Source organism: Chiloscyllium punctatum, chromosome 38 (genome assembly GCF_047496795.1).
Source record: "Chiloscyllium punctatum isolate Juve2018m chromosome 38, sChiPun1.3, whole genome shotgun sequence".
Lineage (NCBI taxonomy): Eukaryota > Metazoa > Chordata > Chondrichthyes > Orectolobiformes > Hemiscylliidae > Chiloscyllium > Chiloscyllium punctatum.
Genome location: NC_092776.1, coordinates 2,634,838 through 2,658,342, shown reverse-complemented (window position 1 = coordinate 2,658,342; position 23,505 = coordinate 2,634,838). Strand labels below are relative to the sequence as shown.

The window sequence follows — 23,505 nt, the reverse complement described above, 5'->3', positions numbered from 1 at the left end:
AGATCCCCTCTCAGTGTTCTAAACTCAAGGGTATACAAGCCCAGTCGCTTCAGTCTTTCCATGTAAGACAATCCTGCCATTCCAGGAATTGACCTCGTGAACCTACGCTGCACTCCCTCGATAGCCAGAATGTCTTTCCTCAAATTTGGAGACCAGAACTGTACACAGTACTCCAGGTGTGGTCTCACCAGGGCCCTGTACAGCTGCAGAAGCACCTCTTTGCTTCTATACTCAATTCCTCTTGTTATGAAGGCCAGCATACTATTAGCCTTCTTCACGACCTGCTGTACCTGCATGCTTGCCTTCATTGACTGGTGGACAAGAACACCCAGATCTCTCTGAACAGCCCCTTTACCTAATTTGATACCATTGAGGTAGTAATCTGCCTTCCTGTTCTTGCCACCAAAGTGGATAACCAGACATTTATCCACATTAAACTGCATCTGCCATGCATCTGCCCACTCACCTAACTTGTCCAGGTCACCCTGTAATCTCCTAACATCCTCATCACATTTCACCCTACCACCCAGCTTTGTATCATCAGCAAATTTGCTAATGTTATTGCTGATACCATCTTCTATATCATTTACATATATTGTAAAAAGCTGCGGTCCCAGCACGGATCCCTGCGGTACCCCACTGGTCACTGCCTGCCATTCCGAAATGGAGCCGTTAATCACTACCCTTTGTTTCCTATTAGCCAACCAATTCTCTATCCAATCTAGTACTTTGCCCCCAATACCGTGCGCCCTAATTTTACTCACTAACCTCTTGTGTGGGACTTTATCAAAAGCTTTCTGAAAGTCCAGGTACACTACATCCACTGGATCTCCCTCGTCCATCTTCCGAGTTACATCCTCAAAAAATTCCAGAAGATTAGTCAAGCATGATTTCCCCTTCATAAATCCATGCTGACTCTGTCCTATCCTGTTACTATTATCCAGATGTGCCGTAATTTCATCCTTTATAATAGACTCCAGCATCTTTCCCACCGCTGAGGTCAGACTAACTGGTCTATAATTTCCTGCTTTCTCCTGCCCACCCTTCTTAAAAAGTGGCACAACATTAGCCGCCCTCCAATCCTCAGGAACCGACCCCGATTCTATTGAACTCTGGAAAATAATGACCAGCGCATCCACGATTTCCCGAGCCACCTCCTTCAGTACCCTGGGATGCAGGCCATCAGGTCCCGGAGACTTATCAACCTTCAGACCTAACAGTCTCTCCAACACCAAATCCTGGCAAATATAAATTCCCTTAAGTTCAGGTCCTTCAGCCACTGTTACCTCAGGGAGATTGCTTGTGTCTTCCCCAGTGAACACAGATCTGAAGTACCCATTTAATTCCTCTGCCATTTCTTTGTTCCCAGTAATATATTCCCGTTTCTGTCTTCAAGGGCCCAATTTTTGTCCTAACCATTTTTTTGCCTTGGACATACCTAAAAAAGCTTTTACTATCCTCCTTTATATTCTTGGCCAGTCTGTCATTGGTAGCCACAGCTTCAATGACTAAAGCCCTATACTCTGGAAATTTCTCCTTAATCTCCTCAGCCTCTTGACTTATCTTTGCTTTTTGAAGGTACTGCTCAAAACCTACTACTTCAATCAATTTAAGGGTGAGTCAATACATTTGTGGTATTATAACTGGACTGTTAATTCAGAAACCCAGGTACGAACCCCGCCACCACCCCTCTTCACCCCCCCCACCCCACCCCCCACCCCGGGCAGATGGTGGAATTTGAATTCAATAAAAATCTGGAATGAAGAATCTAATGATGACCATGAATTGATTGTGAGGAAAACCCCATCTGATTCACTAATGTCCTTTAGGGGAGGAAACTGCCATCCTTACCTGTGTGGACGACACGTGATTCTAGATCTATAGCAATGTGATTGACTCTTAACTGCTGTCTGGGTTGTGCAATAATGCTGGCCGAGTCAGCAATGTTCTCGTCGAGTGAATGAATTTTTTAAAAAAAGGCTTTTGGTCATCTGCACTAATGTCTCCTTACGTGGAAGATCAAATTCTACTTTATAACTTTCCTTCTGGATGCCACTCCTATTTGGGCACTATGTAGACATGAGTTAATGTTTTTATTTAGTTATTACAATGTGGTATGTTTACAAGGCTTATGTCATGTTTTTGTACTAAGTCTCAGAAATGAAAATAGTAATTCAAAGTTTGGTAGAAGATTTGTAGCTCGGGTGCTCGTTGTTGTGGTTCTGTTCACCGAGCTGGGAATTTGTCTTGCAAACGTTTCGTCCCCTGTCTAGGTGACATCCTCAGTGCTTGGGAGCCTCCTGTGAAGCACTTCTGTGCTGTTTCCTCCGGCATTTATCGTGGCCTGTCTCTGCCGCTTCCGGTTGTCAGTTCGAGCTGTCCACTGTAGTGGCCGGTATATTGGGTCCAGGTCGATGTGTTTGTTGATTTAATTACTGATTTAAATTGACCGCTAATCTTCCGAAATCAGTATTATAACTTAGATTGTTCTTGTAGTTTTTTTCATTGTACTGTAGTCCCATACAACATGCATTGCTGAACATTACATTTCTTTCAGCAGTCTGTTCTATTGATTATTTTAAAGCTTCCAGCAAAATCTAATATCTAGATGCGAGCATATTTAAATGGAGGAGAGGAAACAATATACAAGAGTTATAATATTGAGAATATAACCTCTCATTAATCAGTGATTCTTTTTCAAAGTAATGAACTACATTTTCATTGTAGATCACTGGAACTAGAGGTGCTCCAGTCGTTCAATATCCAGAGCTAATTAAAATCTCAACTTTTATTTGAATGATAGAAGTCAAATTGTGTTTCATACAATAAAATATAAGGTCACATTATTTTTTAAAACTTGCATCTACACAGTGCATTTCACAACGTCAGGATGTCCAAAGTACTTTGCACCCAAATTAGTAGTTTTGAAGTTACTGTTGTGATGTATTGATTATTTTTCCCAATAAGACCATCCACTGCTGTTACTACAAATCATGTACGTTGATCTGTTCTAACAAAAAATGAAAATGCCAGAAATACAGACTAATAAAAAGGGGAATCATAATCTTTCTGATTTAAGGAGTGATGGTGGACAAAAAGCAGTATCACTATAATAATAGTAAAGGTGCCATAGTCTTACCAGACCATAGGGCTGCTCTCTCATTAGAAAGACAACTGCCGGTTTAACCTGAGGGTCGCCACACCTCGGGCAAGGGGCGAGGTTAAGAAGGAGAAGTATTCATGGTAACCTCAGGCAGTGGTCAATGGACCAATAATCCAAATACTCGGGTAATGTTCTCGGAACCAGGGTTCAAATCCCACCACAGCAGGTAGTTGAACTTGAGTTCAGTAAAAGACTTGAATTAAGAATCTAAGCATGACCGTGAACCTGTTGCTGATTGGCAGAAAAAAAAACATCTGGTTCACTAATGCCCTTTAGGGAAGAGACCTGTCTCCTTATCTGATCTGGCCTACATGTGACTCTTGGCTCTAGTAAGTTGGTTGACTCTTAACTGTCCTCTGGGCAATTAGGGAATAGGAAATAAATGCTAGCCTAGCCAACGATGTTCACGTCCCATGAATGAACTAAAAAAAGTAAAAGAAGCGGATCGTTTTCTTAAATTGTTGGGTTGGGTGCTTTTGAATTTTTTTGCAGAATAATGATCCCTCACAGCTTTAGTATTGTGACCTATTGTGAAATAAAGGGACTATGATTTCAATGTTTCTGTATGCTTATAGAATCTTTACTTGCAATGTGATCTATGTTGTGTTTCAATTAAAAATCAGAAAAAAAGTCAAATTTTTAAGAATTAAGTTTCAATTTAAACAAAGATTAATTCGGAGTAACAGAAGCAGAAAATGTTATAAATATTAAACAAAACCAGCAGCAGTCTGTAGAATGAAATTCTTATCAATAATCTTATCAAAAATCATAGCCTATTGGTTCTATCCACAGATTCTTGCTGATCTTAAAAACCCTTGATAAGTTTTTGTGGACTATTATTGTGATCAGTATGCCAGTGAGTTTTTCTCAACGCCCATACATAATGATGAAAGAAAATTGGCACTTGCTGCAGTCCAAGAAACATAGTCTTCATGCAGTGCTTCAGAATGATCCAGTTTAGCTTTTTGTTTCCAAAATCCATATTGCAAAACCCAAACCCTTTTGCCTAAGGAACTTTTATTCTAGCACTGAAGTTGAAATAAACACACTGCTTGAACAGGAAAGGAAAGGAAAATAATGTTTAGGCCACTGTTTATTGAAATCTGTAAGAAAGCCAAAGCTGTAAATTTTAAAGTAGCCTTTCACATTTTAATATTTGAGGCACTGTTGTATAATTGAGGTTTTCATTTACATTTGTTTTTATGACATTCAGGAAAACGGAAGATCATTATCCCAAGAATGTTACTTTCTTTACTAAAAGCAGGTAACACAAAATCAAGGGAATAAGAAATGTCAAACAAATATTGTTTGTTGTAAATTTGACTCCTGTGCCAAGCTCTACCTATGGAAACAATTCTCTTAGGACCACTTGGCTTAAGACCTCAGTAAACCTTGGATGAAGCAAGAATGACGGTCCATGCTGTTGAGACAGTATTGACCTTGGTTAACTTGAAGTTGATGAGCACAGGGGAGACTTTTTACTGGGTAGAGTCATACGTAGAACAAAGAAAAATGATTTTGATTATTGGAGACCAATCATCTATTTCAACTTTTAGATATTAGTACAGGATTTCCACATGATCGTGTTCTCGGCACAACCATCTTCAACTATTTCTTTGATGGTTTACTGACGATTGTACAGTGTTCAGTTCCATTTCCAACTTGTCTAATGATAAAGCAGTTTGTGTCCATGTACAAAAAGACGTGGACAGCTTTCTGACATGTGCTGACAACTGATAAATAACATTTGTTCCACACAAATGGCAAGTAATTATTATTTACAACAGGAGAGAGTGTCTAATGTTCTCTACTTGATATTCCGTTATTGCCATCATTGATTCCGCACCATTAGCAGTACCAATTTGCACTTAACAGGGCCACACTCTGTCACACACTGTGACTATAAGCACAAGTCAGAGGCTATAGTGACCATCTTGCATTCTAATTCCACAAAGCCTTCCCATGATCTATAAGGTGCAATTTAGGAATATAATAGAATACTCTGCATTTACCTGTATATGTGCAGCACCAATCACATTCACTAAATTCAAAACCATGCAGAATAAAGCAGCCTGCTTCATTGATAAGCCATCCATTACTTGAGATATTCACTCCTTCCACCACCAGCTTGTTGTGGCTACAGCATGTCCCATCAGTAGCACTTCAGAAATCAGCAAGACCTTTTTGACAGTAGCTTCCATATTCATCCCTTTGAAATGAATAAGGGCAGCAAGTGTGGCTGCAAGTACCTGTATAAGTAGCACAATCCTGACTTAGAAATGTGTCATCCTTAGCAATGTTGGATCGGAAGCCTTGAATTCCCTACGTAATGGCACAATGCTGACTGCAGCAGTTCAAGAAACAGCTCATCAGCACTTTCTCAAGGGCATTTATCATTGGTCAAAAAATCCACGTATGTATCCTGAACATTCAGTATAATTTTTTTCTCTCTCTGCCCTGGAGTGAGATAATAATGTGCTATGTTTTGTTGCACTGGATGCTTGCTTATAAAATGATAATTAGCTTTCCCAAATGGTGGAATTGGACTGTACAGGGTAGGCAGTGTAACAGTGGACAGGCGGGTGATTGAGGAGGCTGGGAGGCTGCTGAAGGATTTGGACAGGTTAGGACTGTGGGCAAAGAAATGGTAGATGGAATACAATGTGGGAAAGTGTGAGGTTATGCAATTTGGTAAAAAGAATAGAACCATGGGCTATTTTCTAAATGGGGAGAAAATTCCGAAGTCTGAAGTGCAAAGTGTTCTAGTCCATGACACACTCAAGGTAAACTTGCAAGTTTAGTCAGTAGTTAGGAAGGCACGTGAAATGTTGGCATTTTTTTGAGAGGAGTGGAATATAAAAGGAGGGATATACTTCTGTGGCTTACAAAGGCCACATTTGGAGTATTGTGTGCAGTTTTGTGCCCCATATCTCAGGAAGGATGTACTGGCCCTGAAACATTTTCAGAGGAGGTTCATGAGAATGGTCCCAGGAATGAAAAGCTTAACATATGAGGAATGTTTGAGGGCTCTGAGTTTATATTTGATGGATTTTAGAAGGATGGGAGGGGATAGAACATAGAACATTACAGCGCAGTACAGCCCCATCGGCCCTCGATGTTGTACTGACCTGTAGAACCAATCTGAAGTCTCTTTATCCTATACTATTCCATTTTCATCCATATGTCTATTTAATGACCATTTAAATGCCCTTAAAGTTAGCTAGTCTACTACTGTTGTAGGCGGTGTATTCCACACCCCTACTATTCTGAGTAAAGAATCTACTTCTGATGTCTGTCCTCTATCTATCACCCCTCAATTTAAAGCTATGTCCCCTTGTGACAGCCATCGCCGTCTGAGGAAAAAGGTTGTCACTATCCAACCTATCTAACCCTCTGATTATCTCATATGTCTCAATTAAGTAACCTCTCAACCTTCTTCTCTCTAATGAAAACAGCTTCAAGTCCCTCAGCTTTTCCTCATAAGACCTTCCTTTCATACAAGGCAACATCCTAATAATTCTCCTATGAACATTTTCCCAAAGCTTCCACATCCTTCCTATAATGCGGTGACCAGAATTGTATGCAATATTCCAAGTGCGGTCGCACCAGCGGTTTGTACAGCTGCAGCATGACCTTATGGCTCCAAAACTCAATCCCTCTACCAATAAAAACCGTCTTAACCCTATTAACCTGGGTGGCAACTTTCAGGGATCTATGTATGTGGACACCAAGATCTCTCTGCTCATCTACACTATGAAGAGTCTTACAATTAGGCCAATACTCTTTATTCCTGTTGCTCCTTCCGAAGTGAATCACCTCACACTTTTCCATCTTAAACTCCATTGCCTCAACTCTGCAGCTTTCAAAACTCGCTAGGCTTATCTATGTCCCTCTGTAACCTGCAACATCCTTCTGCACTGTCCACAACTCCACGTTTAGTCGTACATTTACCAACTCATCCTTCTATGCCCTCATCCAAGCCATTTATAAAAATGACAAACATCAGTGGCCTCAAAACATATCCTTGTGCTACACTACTAGCAACTGAATTTCAAGATGAACATTTCCTATCAGCCACCACCCTCTATCTTCTTTAAGCTATCCAATTTCTGATCCAAACCGCTAAGTCACCCTCAATCCCATGCCTCTGTATTTTTTGCAATAGCCTACCTTGGGGAACCTTATCAAATGCCTTACTGAAATCCATATATACCACAACAACTACTTTACCCTCATCCACCTGTTTGGTCACCATCTCAAAGAACTCAATAAGGTTTGTGAGGCACAACCTATCCTTCACAAAACAGTGTTGACTATCCCTAATCAACTTATTCCTCTATATGTTATTATAAATCCTATCTCTTATAACTTTTTCAAACACTTTACCCACAACCGAAGTATAGTTCACTGGTCTATAATTACCAGGGTTTTCTCTACTCCCCTTCTTGAACAAGGGGACAACATTTGCTATCCTCCAGTCTTCTGGCACTATATTCCTATAGACAATGGCAATCTAAAGATCAAAGCCAAAGCCTCTGCAGTCTCCTCCTCCCTGGCTTTTCAGAGAATCCTAGGATAAATCCCATCCGGCCCAGGGAACATATTGATTTTTACACTTTCCAGAAATGCTAACACCTCCTCCTTGTGAACCTCAATCTTTTCTAGTCTAGTTGCCTGTATCTCCGTATTCTTCTCTACAACATTATCTTTTTCCAGTGTGGATCTAATTGAAGCTTACAGAATACTGAATGGCCTAGACAGAGTGGATGTTGGGAAGTTGATTCCATTGGGAGGAGAGACTAGGACCCAAGGGCATAGCCTCAGAGTCAAGGAAGACCTTTTGGAATAGAGATAAGGAGAAGCTCCTTCAGCAAGAAAGTGATGAATCTATGGAATTCCTTGTCACTGAAGGCTGTGGAGGCCAGGTCATTGAGTATGTTTAAGATTGAGATATTTTCTTGAGTATCAAGGCTTATGGGGAGAAAGCAGCAGAATGGGATTGAGAAATTTATAAACTATGATTGAATGACAGAGCAGATTGAATGGGCTGAATGGCTTAATTTCTGTTCCTAAAGTCAATGAAAATGCCAATAAAAATTGTATTCCTGGCTGCTTTTCAGAAAGATGTGACTGAAGTCGATCCACAAACAGTTGTTGGTTTCAAGTGCACATCTGTGTTGAACTTGATCACATTTCCAATGTAAACCTTTTAGCAAGAATCACAGCAAAGTAATCAGAGTGTCTGGTTTATTCTTTCTTTTTCCTATCAACCAGGAGTACTGAAGCTGTGATTAGTTATCCAATAGAACTTGAAAATTAAGTCTGGAACCTTTTGACCTCTGTATTTCTGTATACTTCATGGTTGAGCATTTATGAACATTACATGTAAGAACTTGTCAGCAGCAGTAGTAGAAAGACCATATGTTTATAAAATAAACAATGCAGTTGACATTCTGGAACAAAAAAAAATTAGTCATGTCTTTTTAAGAATTGTTTTGCAGTTTGAAAATATAAAAGCAAGGCTAGCTTGTTATTTTCTTCACCTCTTTCTAAAACAAAAAGTCCAGAAAAATCAGTGTTGTTCATGTATGTCTTCTACATATAGGTGAAAGTTAACATACTAGGTGAAGTAGTGGACCAGGGAAGCACTAATTTGAGAATTGACCAAGCATCATTCAGTCCCCATGCTGCCATCTATGCAATACGCCCTGATGTTCGATGTGTTGTACATATACACACACCAGCAGCTGCTGCTGTAAGTGACCTTTTATTTTGCATTTTTTTGTGTTCTAAATTTTGGAGGATTTATTTCATGCAATTCAGGAAAATTTCTCATTCCCCTATTTATCCCACCTCAATTCCCTGTCACCTACAGGTTTCTACCATGAAGTGTGGTATTCTGCCAATATCCCAGGAAGCTATGGTTGTAGGCAATGTCGCATATTATGATTATCAGGGTTCACTCGATGAAGAGAGTGACCGAATTCAGCTCCAAAAGTGTCTAGGTACAGCTTGCAAGGTAAGATTGCAATAGTCATTACAGTGTTCAAGGTGGAAAATTTACATTTTTTACTTTATCCCTTCCCTTTCTCTCCCAAACTTCCTATTTCTCCCACCTTGGTTGTGTTACATACTAAAAACAAATTTTTAAACATCAATTGGAAGGAGCATCGAGGGTGGCAAAGACAAAGAATAAACTCTGGGTGGGGACCTCAATTTCCATCACCAAGAGTGGTTTGATAATATTGAATGAATTGGTGGAGGCATAAAGGACGTAACTTCTAAACTGGGTCTGACACAGATGGTGAGGAAACCGCCTAGACGATCCTAATTGACCTCCTTGTCAGTCTGCCTGTTAGAGATGCGTCTGTCCATGACCGTATTGGTAGGAGTGCATATCACACCGTCTTTGAGATGAACTCCCACCTTCTCATCAAGGATACTCTCCATCATGTTGTATCACACTAGCTCCATGCTAAATGGGATAGATATCAAACAGATCTAGCAAATCAAAAATGCTTATCTATGAAGTGCTATGTACCCTTAGGAAAAGTAACATCATATTCAAACACAATCTGTAACTTTATTTCCCAACAAATATCTAACCTACTTGCAAACTGGGACGAGGTGTAGCTCATGTAGAGTGCAGGGAGACTTACCTAAGAATGAGGTCCTAGCTGGTAAAGCTGTGACACAGGAAAACTTGCATGCCAAACAGCAGAAGCAATATACGGTAGAAAAAGCTGATCCCACAATCAAAGATAAGATTTAAACTGTGCAATCCTACCACATGCAGTAGTGAATGGTGGTGATCAAATAACTAACTACTGGTAGAGGCTCCATAAATATGCCCACCCTCAATAATGTGGGAGCTGAGCATTGCAAAGGCAATGGGCCTTGACAACATCCTAGTACTTGAACTGAAAATTTTAAAACTGCCCATGCCCCTCACCAAGCTGTTCCAGTATATTCATAGCTGGCATCTACCCAATAATGTGGAAAATTGCCCATGTGCGTCCTGTCCACAAAAAGCAGGACAAATCCAACCTAGCTACTTGTGACATTATACCAGATCATTTGAGGTTGAAGGTCAGTCATCACAAGGGTTTAAATACCTTCACAACACTTAGCAGAGTAAACTTAAAAGTTCGAAGATTGTTATCACTGTGAAATTCAAAAGCAAAGTATCTGCAGATGAAGGGCCTGTTTCCACACTGTAGGGGATCTAATCTAATCTAATCACTTGGCCAACTAGTCTTCATACTGTATGATTCATTTTATGACATAATCGTCTCCGTTGTGATGCTCCACTAACCTCGCTATCGAGCCTCCTCACTAATAGTTACTTGGATGATATAAATGGCAAAGCTTTGCATCTTCAGTACCTTCAGGAGAGAAGAAAGAGAAGGGAAAGGAAAGAAAACGTTTTGTAACAAAAGTAAATAGAAAAAAAAATATTAAATTGGCCATTGACTTAAATCAAAGCTTAAATATTTATTTGTTTTCTATCATATCTAATCTTGATTTTATTTTCAGGTATTGGTTCTGAGAAACCATGGTGTAGTGGCACTTGGTGAGACCATAGAGGAAGCTTTTCACTATATCTACACAGTTCAGTTGGCTTGTGAAATCCAGGTAACACTAAAAATAATATACAACTGATGCCAATCATTTACATTATGAATAGCAATAGCATTCAAACCTGTTTTACACTTGGAAAATCTGGTTCCTACTTTTAAATGTAATGAACAAGTTTTAGAAATGTTTTTCATATCAAAGTTGATCTTAATAGACTAGGTAACTTTTGAAATATTTTAATTAACCCATACTGTGTACTGTTTTTAGAGTATTTTGGATATATACACTGGTGTGTGAACTAAAGAAACAATTACATTTCACTTTCCAATATCTGGTCTATGTATAGTTCCATATTTTTACCAAAGGTCACAGAAGAAGTATTGTCCTAAGGGCAAAAATAAACTTTGGTTTCCATTGATTTTTTTTTAGTGGTATGTGGGTATCACTGGCTGGTCAGCGTTTATTGTCCATCCCTAGTTGCCCTTCAGAAGGTGGTGGTGAGCTGCCTTCTTGAACTGCTGCAGTCCACCTGCTGTCAGTTGACCCACAATGCCCTTAAGGAGAGAATTCCAGGTTTTGACCCAGTGACAGTGAATATTTCCAACTCAGGATGGTGAGTGGCTTGGAGGGGAACTTGAAGGTGCTGGTGCTCCTATATTTGTTGTACTTATCCTTCTAGGTGGAAGTGGTCTTGGGTTTGGAAGGTGCTGGCTGAGGATCTTTGATGAATTTCTGCAGAGCATCTTGTACGCACTGCCACTACTGAGCGTCACTGGTGGAGAGAGTGGTGCTCTTGGATGTGGTGCCAATCAAGTGGGCTGCTCTGCTCTGTTCTGTTCTGTTCTGGATGTTGTCAAGCTTCTGGAGTGTTGTTGGAGCTGCCCCCATCCAGACAAGTGGGGGGTATTCCATCACACTCCTGACTTGTGCCATATGGGTGGTGGACTGGCTTTTGGAAATCAGGTGGTGAGTTACTTGCCACAGTGTTCCTAGCCTCTGACCTGCTCATGTGATGAGTCCTGTTAAGTTTCTCATCAATGATAACTCCCAGGATGTTGATAGTGGAGGATTCAGTTACCATCGAATGTCAAGGGGACCAGATCATGTTGCATTTGGGCATGGATTACTTCAGTGTCTGAGGAGTTGTGAATTTTTCTGCCCGTGCCTCTGATTAATATCTGGCTGTATCCTCTGTCAATTCTCCTCACTATCCGCAACTCCACCAATCTTGGTGTCATCCGCAAATTGACTAATTAAACCAGCTGTGTTTTCCACCAAATCATTGAACCAGATGAAGGTGGGAACAGGGTGAAAATTATAAACTTGAAGTGAAAGTGGGGAATATTCCATCACACTCCTGGTTTGTGCCTTGTAGATGGTTGATAGACTTTCAGGAGTGAGAAAGTGAGTTACTCGTTACAGCATTCCTTGCCCTTGACCTGTTCGTATCACCACTGTATTTATATGCCAGTTGAGTTTCTGGTCAATGGTTAAATCCCCCCCCCCTCCCTCCCTTCCCAGAATGTTTATAGTGGAGGCTTCATTGATGGTAATACTATTGAATGTCAAGGGACGACAGATTGTCTCTTATTGATGATGGTCATTGCCTGGCATTTCCATGGTGCGAATGTTACTTGCCACTTGTCAGCCCAAGCCCAGATATTGTCCAGATCTCGTTGCATTTGAACATGGACTGTTTCAGTATCTGAGGATTCACGAATGGTGCTGAATATTGTGCAATCATAGTGAACATTGATTGCTTATGACCTTATGATGGAGGGAAGGTCTTTGATGAAACAACTGAAGATGGTTGGACCTAAGACATGACCCTGAGGAACCCCTGCAGAGATGTCCTGGAGCTGAGATGACCGACGTCCCATAACCAAATTCCAAGTGTTAGGTATGACTCTAACCACCTGAGATTTTGCTCCCTGATATCCCTTGATTTCAGTTTTGCTCGGGCTCCTTGATGTCACCCCTGTCAAATGTAGCCTTGATGTCAAGAGCTGTCACTCTCTCCTCACCTCTGGAATTTTGCTCTTTTGTCCATGTTTGAACCAAGGCTGGAATGAAGTCAGGAGCTGAGTGGCCCTTGGCAGAACCCAAACTGGGCGTCACTAAGCAGATTATTGCTGAGCAGGTGCTGTGTAACAGCACTGTTGATGACCCCTTCCATCACTTTACTGATGATGGAGAATGGATTGATGGGGCACTAATTGGCCAGGTTGGGTTACTATCTCGTGAGCTATGCTCAGCACCTATACCTCAATTCTATACCATTTCAATGACTGCTTGTTTATCCTGTAGTTTGATTGCTGTTTGAATGGTAATTCCAAACCTCTTATCATATAAATTGCAAATCCAATTTCCACATTCCTTTCTCTGCCATCAATTATTTAAATATCTCAAATCACAAAGTTCTTGTCAACTCGAAGTTCACCGTATTCAATGCTTCCCATTTCAGCCATCTAACACAGATATTTATAATTGTAAATTGCAACCATTCATTTGTTATTCCCTCACTCATTTCCACACTCATTTCCATACTCATTCTTGTTCACAGGTATCTTTACAGTCCTGTCTCACTTCTAAAACTTAAATCTAGCCCCATATTTCATTCAGCATGTTCCACTGTCAATAGTAGCACATTTAGTGATCACATGTCTAAACTCTATAAAAATTTGGGAAAAGAATTTCACTTTTCAAAGTTACGTAAAATCAATGTTTTCACCATGTCTTTGATAACTGTGCTGTTCCAACTGTTATCAGAAAACATGTGTTTCATCACTTTGTAAACTGGAAACTGTTGCAAGAAATCATGTGTCTGTGACGGTTATGGTCTTCTCCCTTGGCCATGCTTAGAGAGATGCCTTTCACAATACAAGGAATTGCTATCATTGCTGCACCAGGCTGGAGTATATGAAACCAATGTGTCTGATCATGAAATTGTTGGAAATCTTTGTAAAGGTAGAAAATGAGAAAGGGGAGCATGCATTAAATAATCCACGTAAGAGAGGGAGTAATGTATGAATGTCAATGTTCATATCACTTGTGAATCCCTGTAGAAAGAGTTTTTCCTTCAAATTCAACCCACTCATAGTACTTAGTCATAACTGGCCGAGACTTAACACAATCCATTGAAGTGCTTTTTCACTAAAATTGGTTCAGATGTTTTCAGTTCGATAGGAGTTCAGTTGTATGAAATTAATTTTTAAAACTATTAATAAAGAGCTTATTAGAGTAAGTAATCATTTTGCAGTTTTTATATTTCTATAAATTATTATTTACAAATCATTTTCAATAAGCAACACTACATATGTTGAACTTACATGTGCATTGAATATTTATTCTATGAATGGTGCTGCCTTACATTGTTGAACATATATATAACACAGTCAAAGTGTGGTGCTGGGAAAGCACAGCCAGTCAAGTAGTATCCAAGGAGCAGAAGAGTTGACATTTCAAGCATACGCCCTTCATCAGGAATGTGGGGGTGACCCAAGGGGGCTGATAGATAAATGGGAAGGGGTTGAGGGTGGGGCTGGGTGGGGGAGGGGGGGGGGGTGGGGGTTGGCAAACCCCATCTTTTCCTATTTATCTTTCAGCCCCCTTGGGCTGCTCCCACATTCTTAATGAAGGGAACATGTTCGAAATGTCAACTCTTCTGCTCCTTGGATGCTGCCTACCTGGCTGTGCTTTCCCAGCGCCACATATTTTGACTCTGATGTCCAGCATCTGCAAGCCTCACTTTCTCCTGTGTATATAACACATGCACAATGCTGCAAAATGTCTGTGTAATTACAACATGCTACTTGTACAGTGAAAATATTTTTTGGAATGATTTTCAAAATATTGCTTCTATTGATCCATATTATTCTTTTAAAACCTGGAAGTGATCTATGTGCTTTTAACAAAGTGATTTATTTGTAGGTGAGAGCCCTGGCAAGTGCAGGTAGTGTGGATAACTTGCTGCTACTGGATTTGGAAAAATTCAAGCCTTACACACACAAGGTGGCCATTGATGGAGTTAATATGGGAGTCGCACAGAAGTGGAGAGTTGGAGAACAGGAATTTGAAGCTATGATGAGAATGTTGGACAATTTGGTGTGTATATTTTCAAGATCCTGATTTTTGCTTTCAAATCTCTCCAAGCCTCACTTAACAGTACTCTACTACAGATAAGAGTGCTAGTGAGTAAAGCTTTACTTTTGAATTGAGATTCAAAACCATTTACATCTTGTAGGATTTAATTTACAAGGAAAGACATCAGTCTTGATATAGCGATGGTACACTTGTCCCCGAGTGAGGAGATTTTGGCAAGTCCACTCCAGGACTTGCCAGCATTATCTAGTCAGCCACTTCAGTGCAGAAATGAAGGGGTGTTGAGATTCCATCTTTTGGATTAGATATTAAACCATAAGAAATAGGAACAAAAGTAGGTCCCTTGAGCCTTCTCTGCACTCAATAAGATCATGGCTGAACCTGCATTCCTCACATACAAGTTCAAATAGCCATAAAAGAACCATTGACATTCTTTGAAGTGCAGGCATGTTTTCCCAGGGTACCACTTGTTAATTTTATGATTTTATTTAATTGTATGCAGATAGTGTGCATTTTCTTTAAGTCCTTACATATAAATAGATACAGACAAAAACTATGGTTTCAAAGGACTTTTGTGTTGCAGTGATAGTCTTCCGACCTCTGAGCCAGAAGGTCTGGGTTCAAGTACCATCTGCCGTGAAGGTGTGTCGTAACCTGTCTGAACATGACTGGCAGCTTAATGTGCCAGGGTACAGATGTTTTAGGCAGGACAGATTTAATGGAAGGAGGGGAGGGGATGTTGCACCTTTGATAAAGGAGTATCACACCAGTAATCAGAGATGAAATTACTGATTATCCAGTGAGACTTTGTGGGTGGAGCTACGAAATAAGAGGGGATGGTGACGTTATTGCGATTGTACTATGGGCCCCCAGGTAATCAATAGGAATTAGAGGAATAAATGCAGAGAAACTGGGGAGACTTGCAGGATCAATAGGGTTGTCATAGTCGAGGATTTTAATTTTCCTAATGTATACTGGGACTGCCAGAGTGTTAAGGACTTAGATGGGGTGGAATTTAAGGTTTCCTCAAGCAGTATGTAGAGGGCCATACTCAGGAAGGGACATAATTCTTGGGAAATAGAGCAGGAAATAGACAGGTGATGGAGGTGGCAGTGGGCGTGTACTTTGGGATTCATGACCAGAATTCCATTAATTTTAAAATAATTATGGAGAGAGACAAAACTAGTCCAAGTTCTAAATTGGAGTGAGGTGAATTTTGATTGAATTAGACAGCAGCTTGCAGGGGTCGATTGGAGTAGTTTGTTTACAGTTATAGGGACATCTGGGAAGTGAGAGACCTTTAAAAGTGAGATAGCTAGAGTTCAAGGTCTGTATGTTCCTGAGAGGGTGAAGGGCGAGGTTGGCAGGAATAGGGAACCCTGGACGATGAGATATTGAGGCTTTAACAAGAAAAGAATAGGCGTGGCTCAGGTAAAGGCAGCTGGGATCAAGGGAATTCCTGGAGGTATGCAGGGAATACAAGAGTTTACTGAAGAAGGAAATCAGGCGGGTGAAATGGGGGCACAAGATAGTCTTGGCTGAGAAGATTAAGATAGGGTAAATAGACAAGGTCTTTTCCCTGGGGTGGGAGGGTCCAGAACTAGAGAGCATACATTTATGGTGAGAGGGGAAAGACATAAAAGGGACCTGAGGGGCAACCTTTTCACACAGAGGGTAGTGCATTGAGTTGTCAGAGGAAGTGGTGGAGGTTGGTACAATTACAGCATTTAAAAAGCATCTGGATGAGTATATGAATAGGAAGGGATTAGAGGAATATGGGCCAAGTGCTGGCAAATGGGACTAGATTAAGTTGGGATTTTGCGTAGGCATGAACAAGTTGGACTGTAGGGTCTGTTTCCATGCTGTACATCTCGATGACTATGAATCCAAAGAGGTATTTTAAGTATATTGAAGGAAAAAGAATGACTAGAGAGAGAGAATAGGGCCCCTCAAGGACCAAAGTGGACATATATGTGTAGAACCGCAGGAGATAGGTGAGGTTCTCAATGAATATTTCTCCTCTGTATTTACTATGGAGAAAGCCATGAAAACTTGGGAAGTTAATGGTGATATCTTGGGGACAGTCCATATCACAGTAGAGCAGGAGGTGTTGGATGTATTAGAATGTATGAAAGTCTTAGGTCCTGACCAGATAAATCCAAGAACACTGCAAGAAGCTAGAGAAGTAATTGCAGGCACCCTGACTGATATTTTTGCATCATCGTTAGCCATGAGTAAGGTCCCGGAAGTCTGGAGGGTAGCGAATATTGTGCCATTTTTCAAGAAGGGCTGCAAAGAAAAGCCTGGGATCTATAGACCAGTAAGCCTAACATCTGTGGTGAGTAAGTTACTTGAGAAGATTCTGAGGGAAACAATATACATTGGTTTAGGAAGACAGGGTTTGATCAGGAGTAGTCAGCATGTCTTTGTGAGTGGGCGATCATGCCTCACAAATTTGTTAGAGTTCTTTTGATAAAGTCACCAGGAAGGTTGACAAGGGCAAGGTGATGGACGTTGTCTATATGGATTTCAGTAAGGCTTTGATAAGGTTCCACATGTTAGGTTGCTCTGAAAGGATCTAAGGTGAGCTGGCAAATTGGATACAAAATTGTAGGGAGCAGAGTAAAATAGTGGAAGGATGCTTGTCAACTGGAGGCCTGTGACTAGTGGAGTGCCTCAGGTCAGTGCTGGACTCATCATTGTTTGTTTGTTTGTTATCTATATCAATGATTTGGATGAGAATGTAAAAAGCATGATTAGTAAGTTCACACATGACACTAAAAATAGGCGGTATCATGGATAGTGAAGAAGGTTATCAGAAACTACAACAGGGCATTGATCAGCTGGGAAAGTGATCAAATGAAGTTTAATATACATAAATGTGAGGTCTTGCATTTTGAAAAATCAAATCAAGGTAGAGTTTCATGGTGACTGGTAGGGCTTTAGGGTGTGTACTGGAACAGAGGGATCTTGGAATTCAGGTGCACAGCTCCCTGAAAGTGGCGTCACAGGTAGACATGGCAGGAAAGACACACTGGCCTTCATCAGTTGGGGCATAGAATACAGAAATTGGAAAGTTACTTTGCAATTATACAGGACATTGGTGATGCTGCATGTGGAGTACTGTGTTCAGTTTTGGTCACCTTGTTAAAGAAAGAATGTTATTAAACTGGAAAGAATGCAGAAGAAATTTACAAAGATGTTGCCAGGACTCCGTAGTCTGAGTTATAGGGAGAGAGTGGACAAGCCAAGACCTTTTCTTTTAGAGCATAGGAGACTGAGGGGGGACCTTCTTATAGAGATGTATGAGATCATGAGAGGCATGGATAGGGTAAGTGCATGCTGTCTTTTTCTCAGGGTTGGGGAATAGAGGGTTAGTGGGGGAAAAAAATAAAAGGAAATCTGAGGAGCAATGTTTTTACACACAGGGTGGTCATATGTGAAATGACCTGCCAGCGGAAGTGGTTGAGGCAGGTATATTAAACATTTAAAAGGCATTTGGATAAATTTGTGGATAAGAAAGGATTAGAAGGATATGGGCCAAGTGCAGGGAAATGGGATTAGCATGGATGGACATTTTAGTCAGCATGGACCAGTTTGGGCCAAAGGGCCTGTCGTCTTGCTAAGACTCTACAACTCTAACAGGTTGATTAAAAATAATCAAAACTGTGGTAAAGGACGTAAAAAATAGGGACCAGGTGTAGACCAACCCTTGAGCATACTTGACCATTCTATGAGATTATAGATTTTAGGCCATGAGCGGTTCAGCTATTTTCTGGTCTGCCCCATTGACTGCCCTGTTGATCAAAAGCTTCTCTGAATCAGCCTTGAATATACTCAATGGCCCAACCTCCACAGCCCATTAGAGAAGAGTATTCCAAATACTAACGAGGGCTGCTTGTGGCACAGTGGTGGTGTCCCTACCTTTTACAGTCAAGAGACCTGGGTTCATATCCCTATGTAAAATCTAGGAACAGGTTAATTAGGAAAATTTCCAAAAACTATGAAATCCATTATCTCCAACTTGAATGGGAAGCCCCTTCATTTTAAAGAGTACGAGTTGGTTCTAGATTCCCCATGGGAAGAAATATCCTCTTAGTATTTACCGTACCAAGCCCTTTCAGAATTTTATATCTTCCATAAAGATCATCTCATTTTTCTAAATTCAATGAGTATTGACCCAATCTGCTCAAACATTTTCTCAGTCAGATCCCTCAGAACACTGTCTTTCTCCATCCTTTGTTGAAGTGGTGTTACCTTTATAGTTTTCCAAACCAGCGGGGCCTTCTCAGAGTCTAGAAAACTTTGGAAGATTACAAGAAAATATATCTACAATCTCTGCAGCCATTAATTTATTTTAAGACCCAAGCATAGGGTTTGCTGAAGTGAGATTGTGAGCTGAAATCTTGAGTTTGTGAGCTCCTCAACATCAATGAACTCCCTTGCCCGCCACTATATGATAGAATCCCTACAATGTGGAAACCGGCCCTTCAGCCTAGTAAGTCCACACTGACCCTCCGAAGAGTAACCCACCCAGACCCATTCCCTTATTACTCTACATTTGCTCCTGACTAGTGCACCTAACCTACAGATCCCAGTACAATATGGGCAATTTAGCATGGGCAAATCACCTAACCTACACCTCTTTGGTTAGTGGGAGGAAACTGGAGCACCCAGAGGAAACTCTCTCAGACACTGAGAGAATGTGCAGCCTCCACACAGACAGTTGCCTGAGGCTGGAATCAAACCCAGATCCCCAATACTGTGAGGCAGCAGTGCTAACCACTGAATCACTGCGTTGCCCTTCAGCCACTGCTCACCAAGGGGTCACAACAATTTCGCAGCCTCAAAATGGGTTCATAAAAGGAAAAGGTTTGGGAAGCACTGCCAACAAGTCCAGAGGATTTGTCAGCCTTTAAATCTGTTTGTACTCCCATTTCTTTTCTGTAGCATTCATGATTATTTTGCCTTCATCACTGTACCTCTTGATTTTGCACTGTTCCTGTGGTTATTTTTTGTATCAACCATTGTGAAGGTAGTTACAAAATAATTGTTTAAAGCTTCTGCTATTTCCTGGTTTCTCATTACTAATTCCCTAATCTCATCCTCTAAGGGGCCAATGTTTATTTTAGGTTTTTATATCCTTGTACAAGTTTTCACTCTGTTTTTATATTTATTGCTAGTTTTCTCACATTCCAGGTTCATTCTTTTTATTTTATTACTCATTCATATGATCCCATTGAAGGGTGTAGTAGTCTCAATGGGCTGAATGGCCAACTTCTGCTCCCATGCCTTATGGTCTAAGGAAAAATTTTTGAAACTCTCAAACTTCTGGCATGCCACTAATCTTGTGAAGATTTTGTGTGCTTTTTGTTTCAATTTGATGGCACTTCTAACTTTGTGAATTATTCATAGAAACCATCATTTATTGCCCATCCCTAATTGCCCTTGAAGGTGGTGGTGAGCTGCTCTCTTGAATTTCTGCAGCCCTTGTGAAGAAGACTGAACCATAATGCTGACAAATAGAATTCTGACTCTAAAGGAATGGATATGATATCTCACCTTCTCATTAGGCAGCTTATTGAGATCAAAGCTGATTTGCTGCTGCTCTGGTTTGATGGGCTTTGAAATAGCTGCTAAGTTCAATGCATGGTCTGCAAACTCTGGCACATATGAGGAAGGTAATGCTTGAAATGTTGGATGTGTGAGTTGTTTGGAGATTTGTATACACAGTCCAATGACTTTGTCTCTCGATGTACTTGGTGCCCTCTGACATAAGCCTTCTCAAATTTGATCAGTCACTACTACAGCATCCTATGAATTGGCAAGTATGTTCGTTCTCTTTCGGGGTGCTCTGTGGACATCCCGAACAGAGCTCCAAGCAGAGCAATTGCCTTGAGAATTAGGTGTCAGGCAAGTAAGCCACTGCTGCAGCTCACAGGAGCTGTTTTTGAATGAATTAAGTCATATTACCTTGGGAGAGGATACTGTTATTAAATCGCCTTGTTACCATGTTTGGAGAATCATGTGAACACTCTATTAGTGATACTTCTCCAGTACACTTACCATTTTCTGAGTTCAAAATTGGCCAACAATCATACATTAACCAATACCACCCAAAAGAGATTAACTAGTTAATTATCTCATTAACAGGAAAGGGGTGCAAACATTTGTCTTCACAGTAGTATACTTAAAAATTTTATCTCGTTCGAGACCCCTTCCTTCTCTTTAATTAAACATTTGCCCACCCTGTCCCACCAGCACACCACCATTCCATCTTTTCTGTACTGTCCCTATCAAATGTCATTCCATCTTTCTGACATCAACAAGCTTATCCCCAGCACAAGCCATTCTATCCTTTGTATTCTATCTCCTGGAGGCCACAGTTATTAGCTTGGTTGAGGGTTTCACTTGAGGATTACAGTTTGATTTTCAGGACAGCTTTTCTCATTCTCACTTCTTTATTAGTTGATGTAGTCATGTTAGTAATATTGCTTTCTGCATTTGTGTTGACGTATAGAATTTCAACTTGTATAGAAACAGAAACAATGTCCTTAATTATCAACCCCATTAAATTTTATGTCACAACACACAAGGAAAGCATTAATTTCCAAGATACCACAGACTTAAGTTGGCTGAAAACAACAGGTTAAGTTCAGAGCTTTTTTTTCAAAGCAACTGACATGTACTTTGAACACAGCCATTACTGTGGACACACTTTCTGCAAACTGATAATGCACAAACTGTGAGTGACCTTACGATTGAATATTCACAAAAGTTGGAGTGTTTTAACCAGGCCAGTTCTACATGCCACTTAATTTCAGATCTTGATTTCATAATTAAACTTAACAATTGACAATATTTATTACAATAGGGTCCCATATGTCCATAAATTAATAAATTTGTTCATTTGCAAGTGATTTGTTAACTCAGTAAGTCAGGTTTTCCTAGCTTGTAATTAGGTGAGGGTTCTGTCATGGACAGTATTGAATCTATTCGTTCTTCTTTGAAACCTCCTCTCCCTCTGGCCTCCTTGTAGCCTCCCCTCTCGTGAGTTGCAATCCCCTTACAATCTCAGCCTGCCCTAGTAAAGCTACCAGCAGGAAGTACAGGAGAACACCAGCCTATGATAGGAAGAGTAGCTTTTCACCTTTTTCCTGCCATTCTATTCATGGGGTGACTTTTCTCTGATCGCCCAAGATTGAATTTTGCTAGGAGATTTGAGATTTCTGGGCAGGGGGCTCACTATATATTTTGAGTCTTGTGTAGCAATCTGAGGAAGGCAATGGCCAAGTGGAATTATCGCTGGACTGTTAATCCAGAGACCCAGGTAACATTCTGGGGACCCGGGTTCAAATCCTGCCACAGTAGGTGATAGAATTTGAATTCAATAAAAATCTGGAATGAGGAGTCTGATGATCATGAAACCATTGTTGATTGTTGGAAAAACCCATCTGGTTGACTAATGTCCTTGAGGGAAGGAAACTTCCATCCTTGCCTGTTCTGGCCTACATGTGACTCTAGATCCACAGTAATGTGGTTGACTGCTCTCTGAGAAATAGGGATGGGCAATAAATATTGGCCTCATCCTGTGAATGATTTTTTTTTTGTTAAAATCACTTCTCTTAAATTATTTTCATGGCATACATTCGGAGAGACACTCAGGACCTTACTCCAGATCACTTGTATCAGATCGAACAAAAATTGTACTCTTGAAGACTTCAATAATGTTTTATGGTATCTAATTAGTCCACTAGTGCTGAACAGAGCTCGACAGACCCTTAGACATCAACAACATGATTTTTAGATACGCACATTGCATATTATTGTCATTGACTTCAGGAATTTTCTGTATGCAAATTGCTTCCTATGTTCAAGTACAAAAAATATCAACCCATTTTCATCAAAGGATTCATTTTCGAATGGATTGGAGTTCATAAATATCACCCCTAACCCAACTACATTTTAATAGTCTCTGATACATTTAATACTTGGGCACTTAATATCTAGTAGTTGAATGTTTGTTTGAAAAATAAAATTACTCAAACAAGACTAAAGTTACCTGGTCGAAGACTGTGGTGCTGGAAAAGCATAGCCGGTCAATCAGCATCTGAGGAGCAGGAGAGTCGACGTTTTGGGCAAAAGCCATTCATCAGGAATGCCCAAAACGTCAACTCTCCTGCTTCTCAGATGCTGCCCAACCGGCTGTGCTTTTCCAGCACCACAATCTTCAACGCTGATCCCCAGCATCTGCAGTCCTCACTTTCTCCTTAAAAGTTACCTGGTGGTCACCACAAGCTTTGATAACTACTGTTTTAATAGTCAATTTTCCTGTCCCTCAGCAGTCTGCCATGCATATTCCCCCTCTAAACTACCAGCCCACTCTTTGCTTAAACCAAGCCTATCTCCAGAATCTGCTAAACTATTCCCAGTACCCCAGAAGGTCTCTGAACACAGATTGCGAAGCATTAGTCTAAACGTCAAAAGAAATGCAGTACTGCAGTGTACTTTGGGGTGAACCTAAAAGTATTTTGGCATTATTTCTTTATTTTCGTAAATATACATCAGTTATATAACAAACCATATCTTTGATCTCTACACATTCTAAGAGAAATAGCTGAGTAACCCAGGCTGGCCTAAGTATAAATACAATTTATTTATTT

The 23,505-nt window shown here is 40.5% G+C and overlaps 1 protein-coding gene across 4 annotated transcripts in view; it reads left to right on the top strand.

Annotated features, from left to right (window-relative positions):
- add3a (adducin 3 (gamma) a) overlaps positions 1-23,505 on the top strand; it is a 276,962-nt gene that overhangs the window by 217,240 nt on the left and 36,217 nt on the right. For all 4 annotated transcript variants that reach the window (XM_072557054.1, XM_072557056.1, XM_072557053.1 and 1 more), the window contains 4 exons: positions 8,769-8,918; positions 9,039-9,182; positions 10,700-10,798; positions 14,672-14,845. In XM_072557054.1, the coding sequence (XP_072413155.1) occupies positions 8,769-8,918; positions 9,039-9,182; positions 10,700-10,798; positions 14,672-14,845 (567 nt within the window). The remainder of the gene's footprint in view (positions 1-8,768; positions 8,919-9,038; positions 9,183-10,699; positions 10,799-14,671; positions 14,846-23,505) is intronic.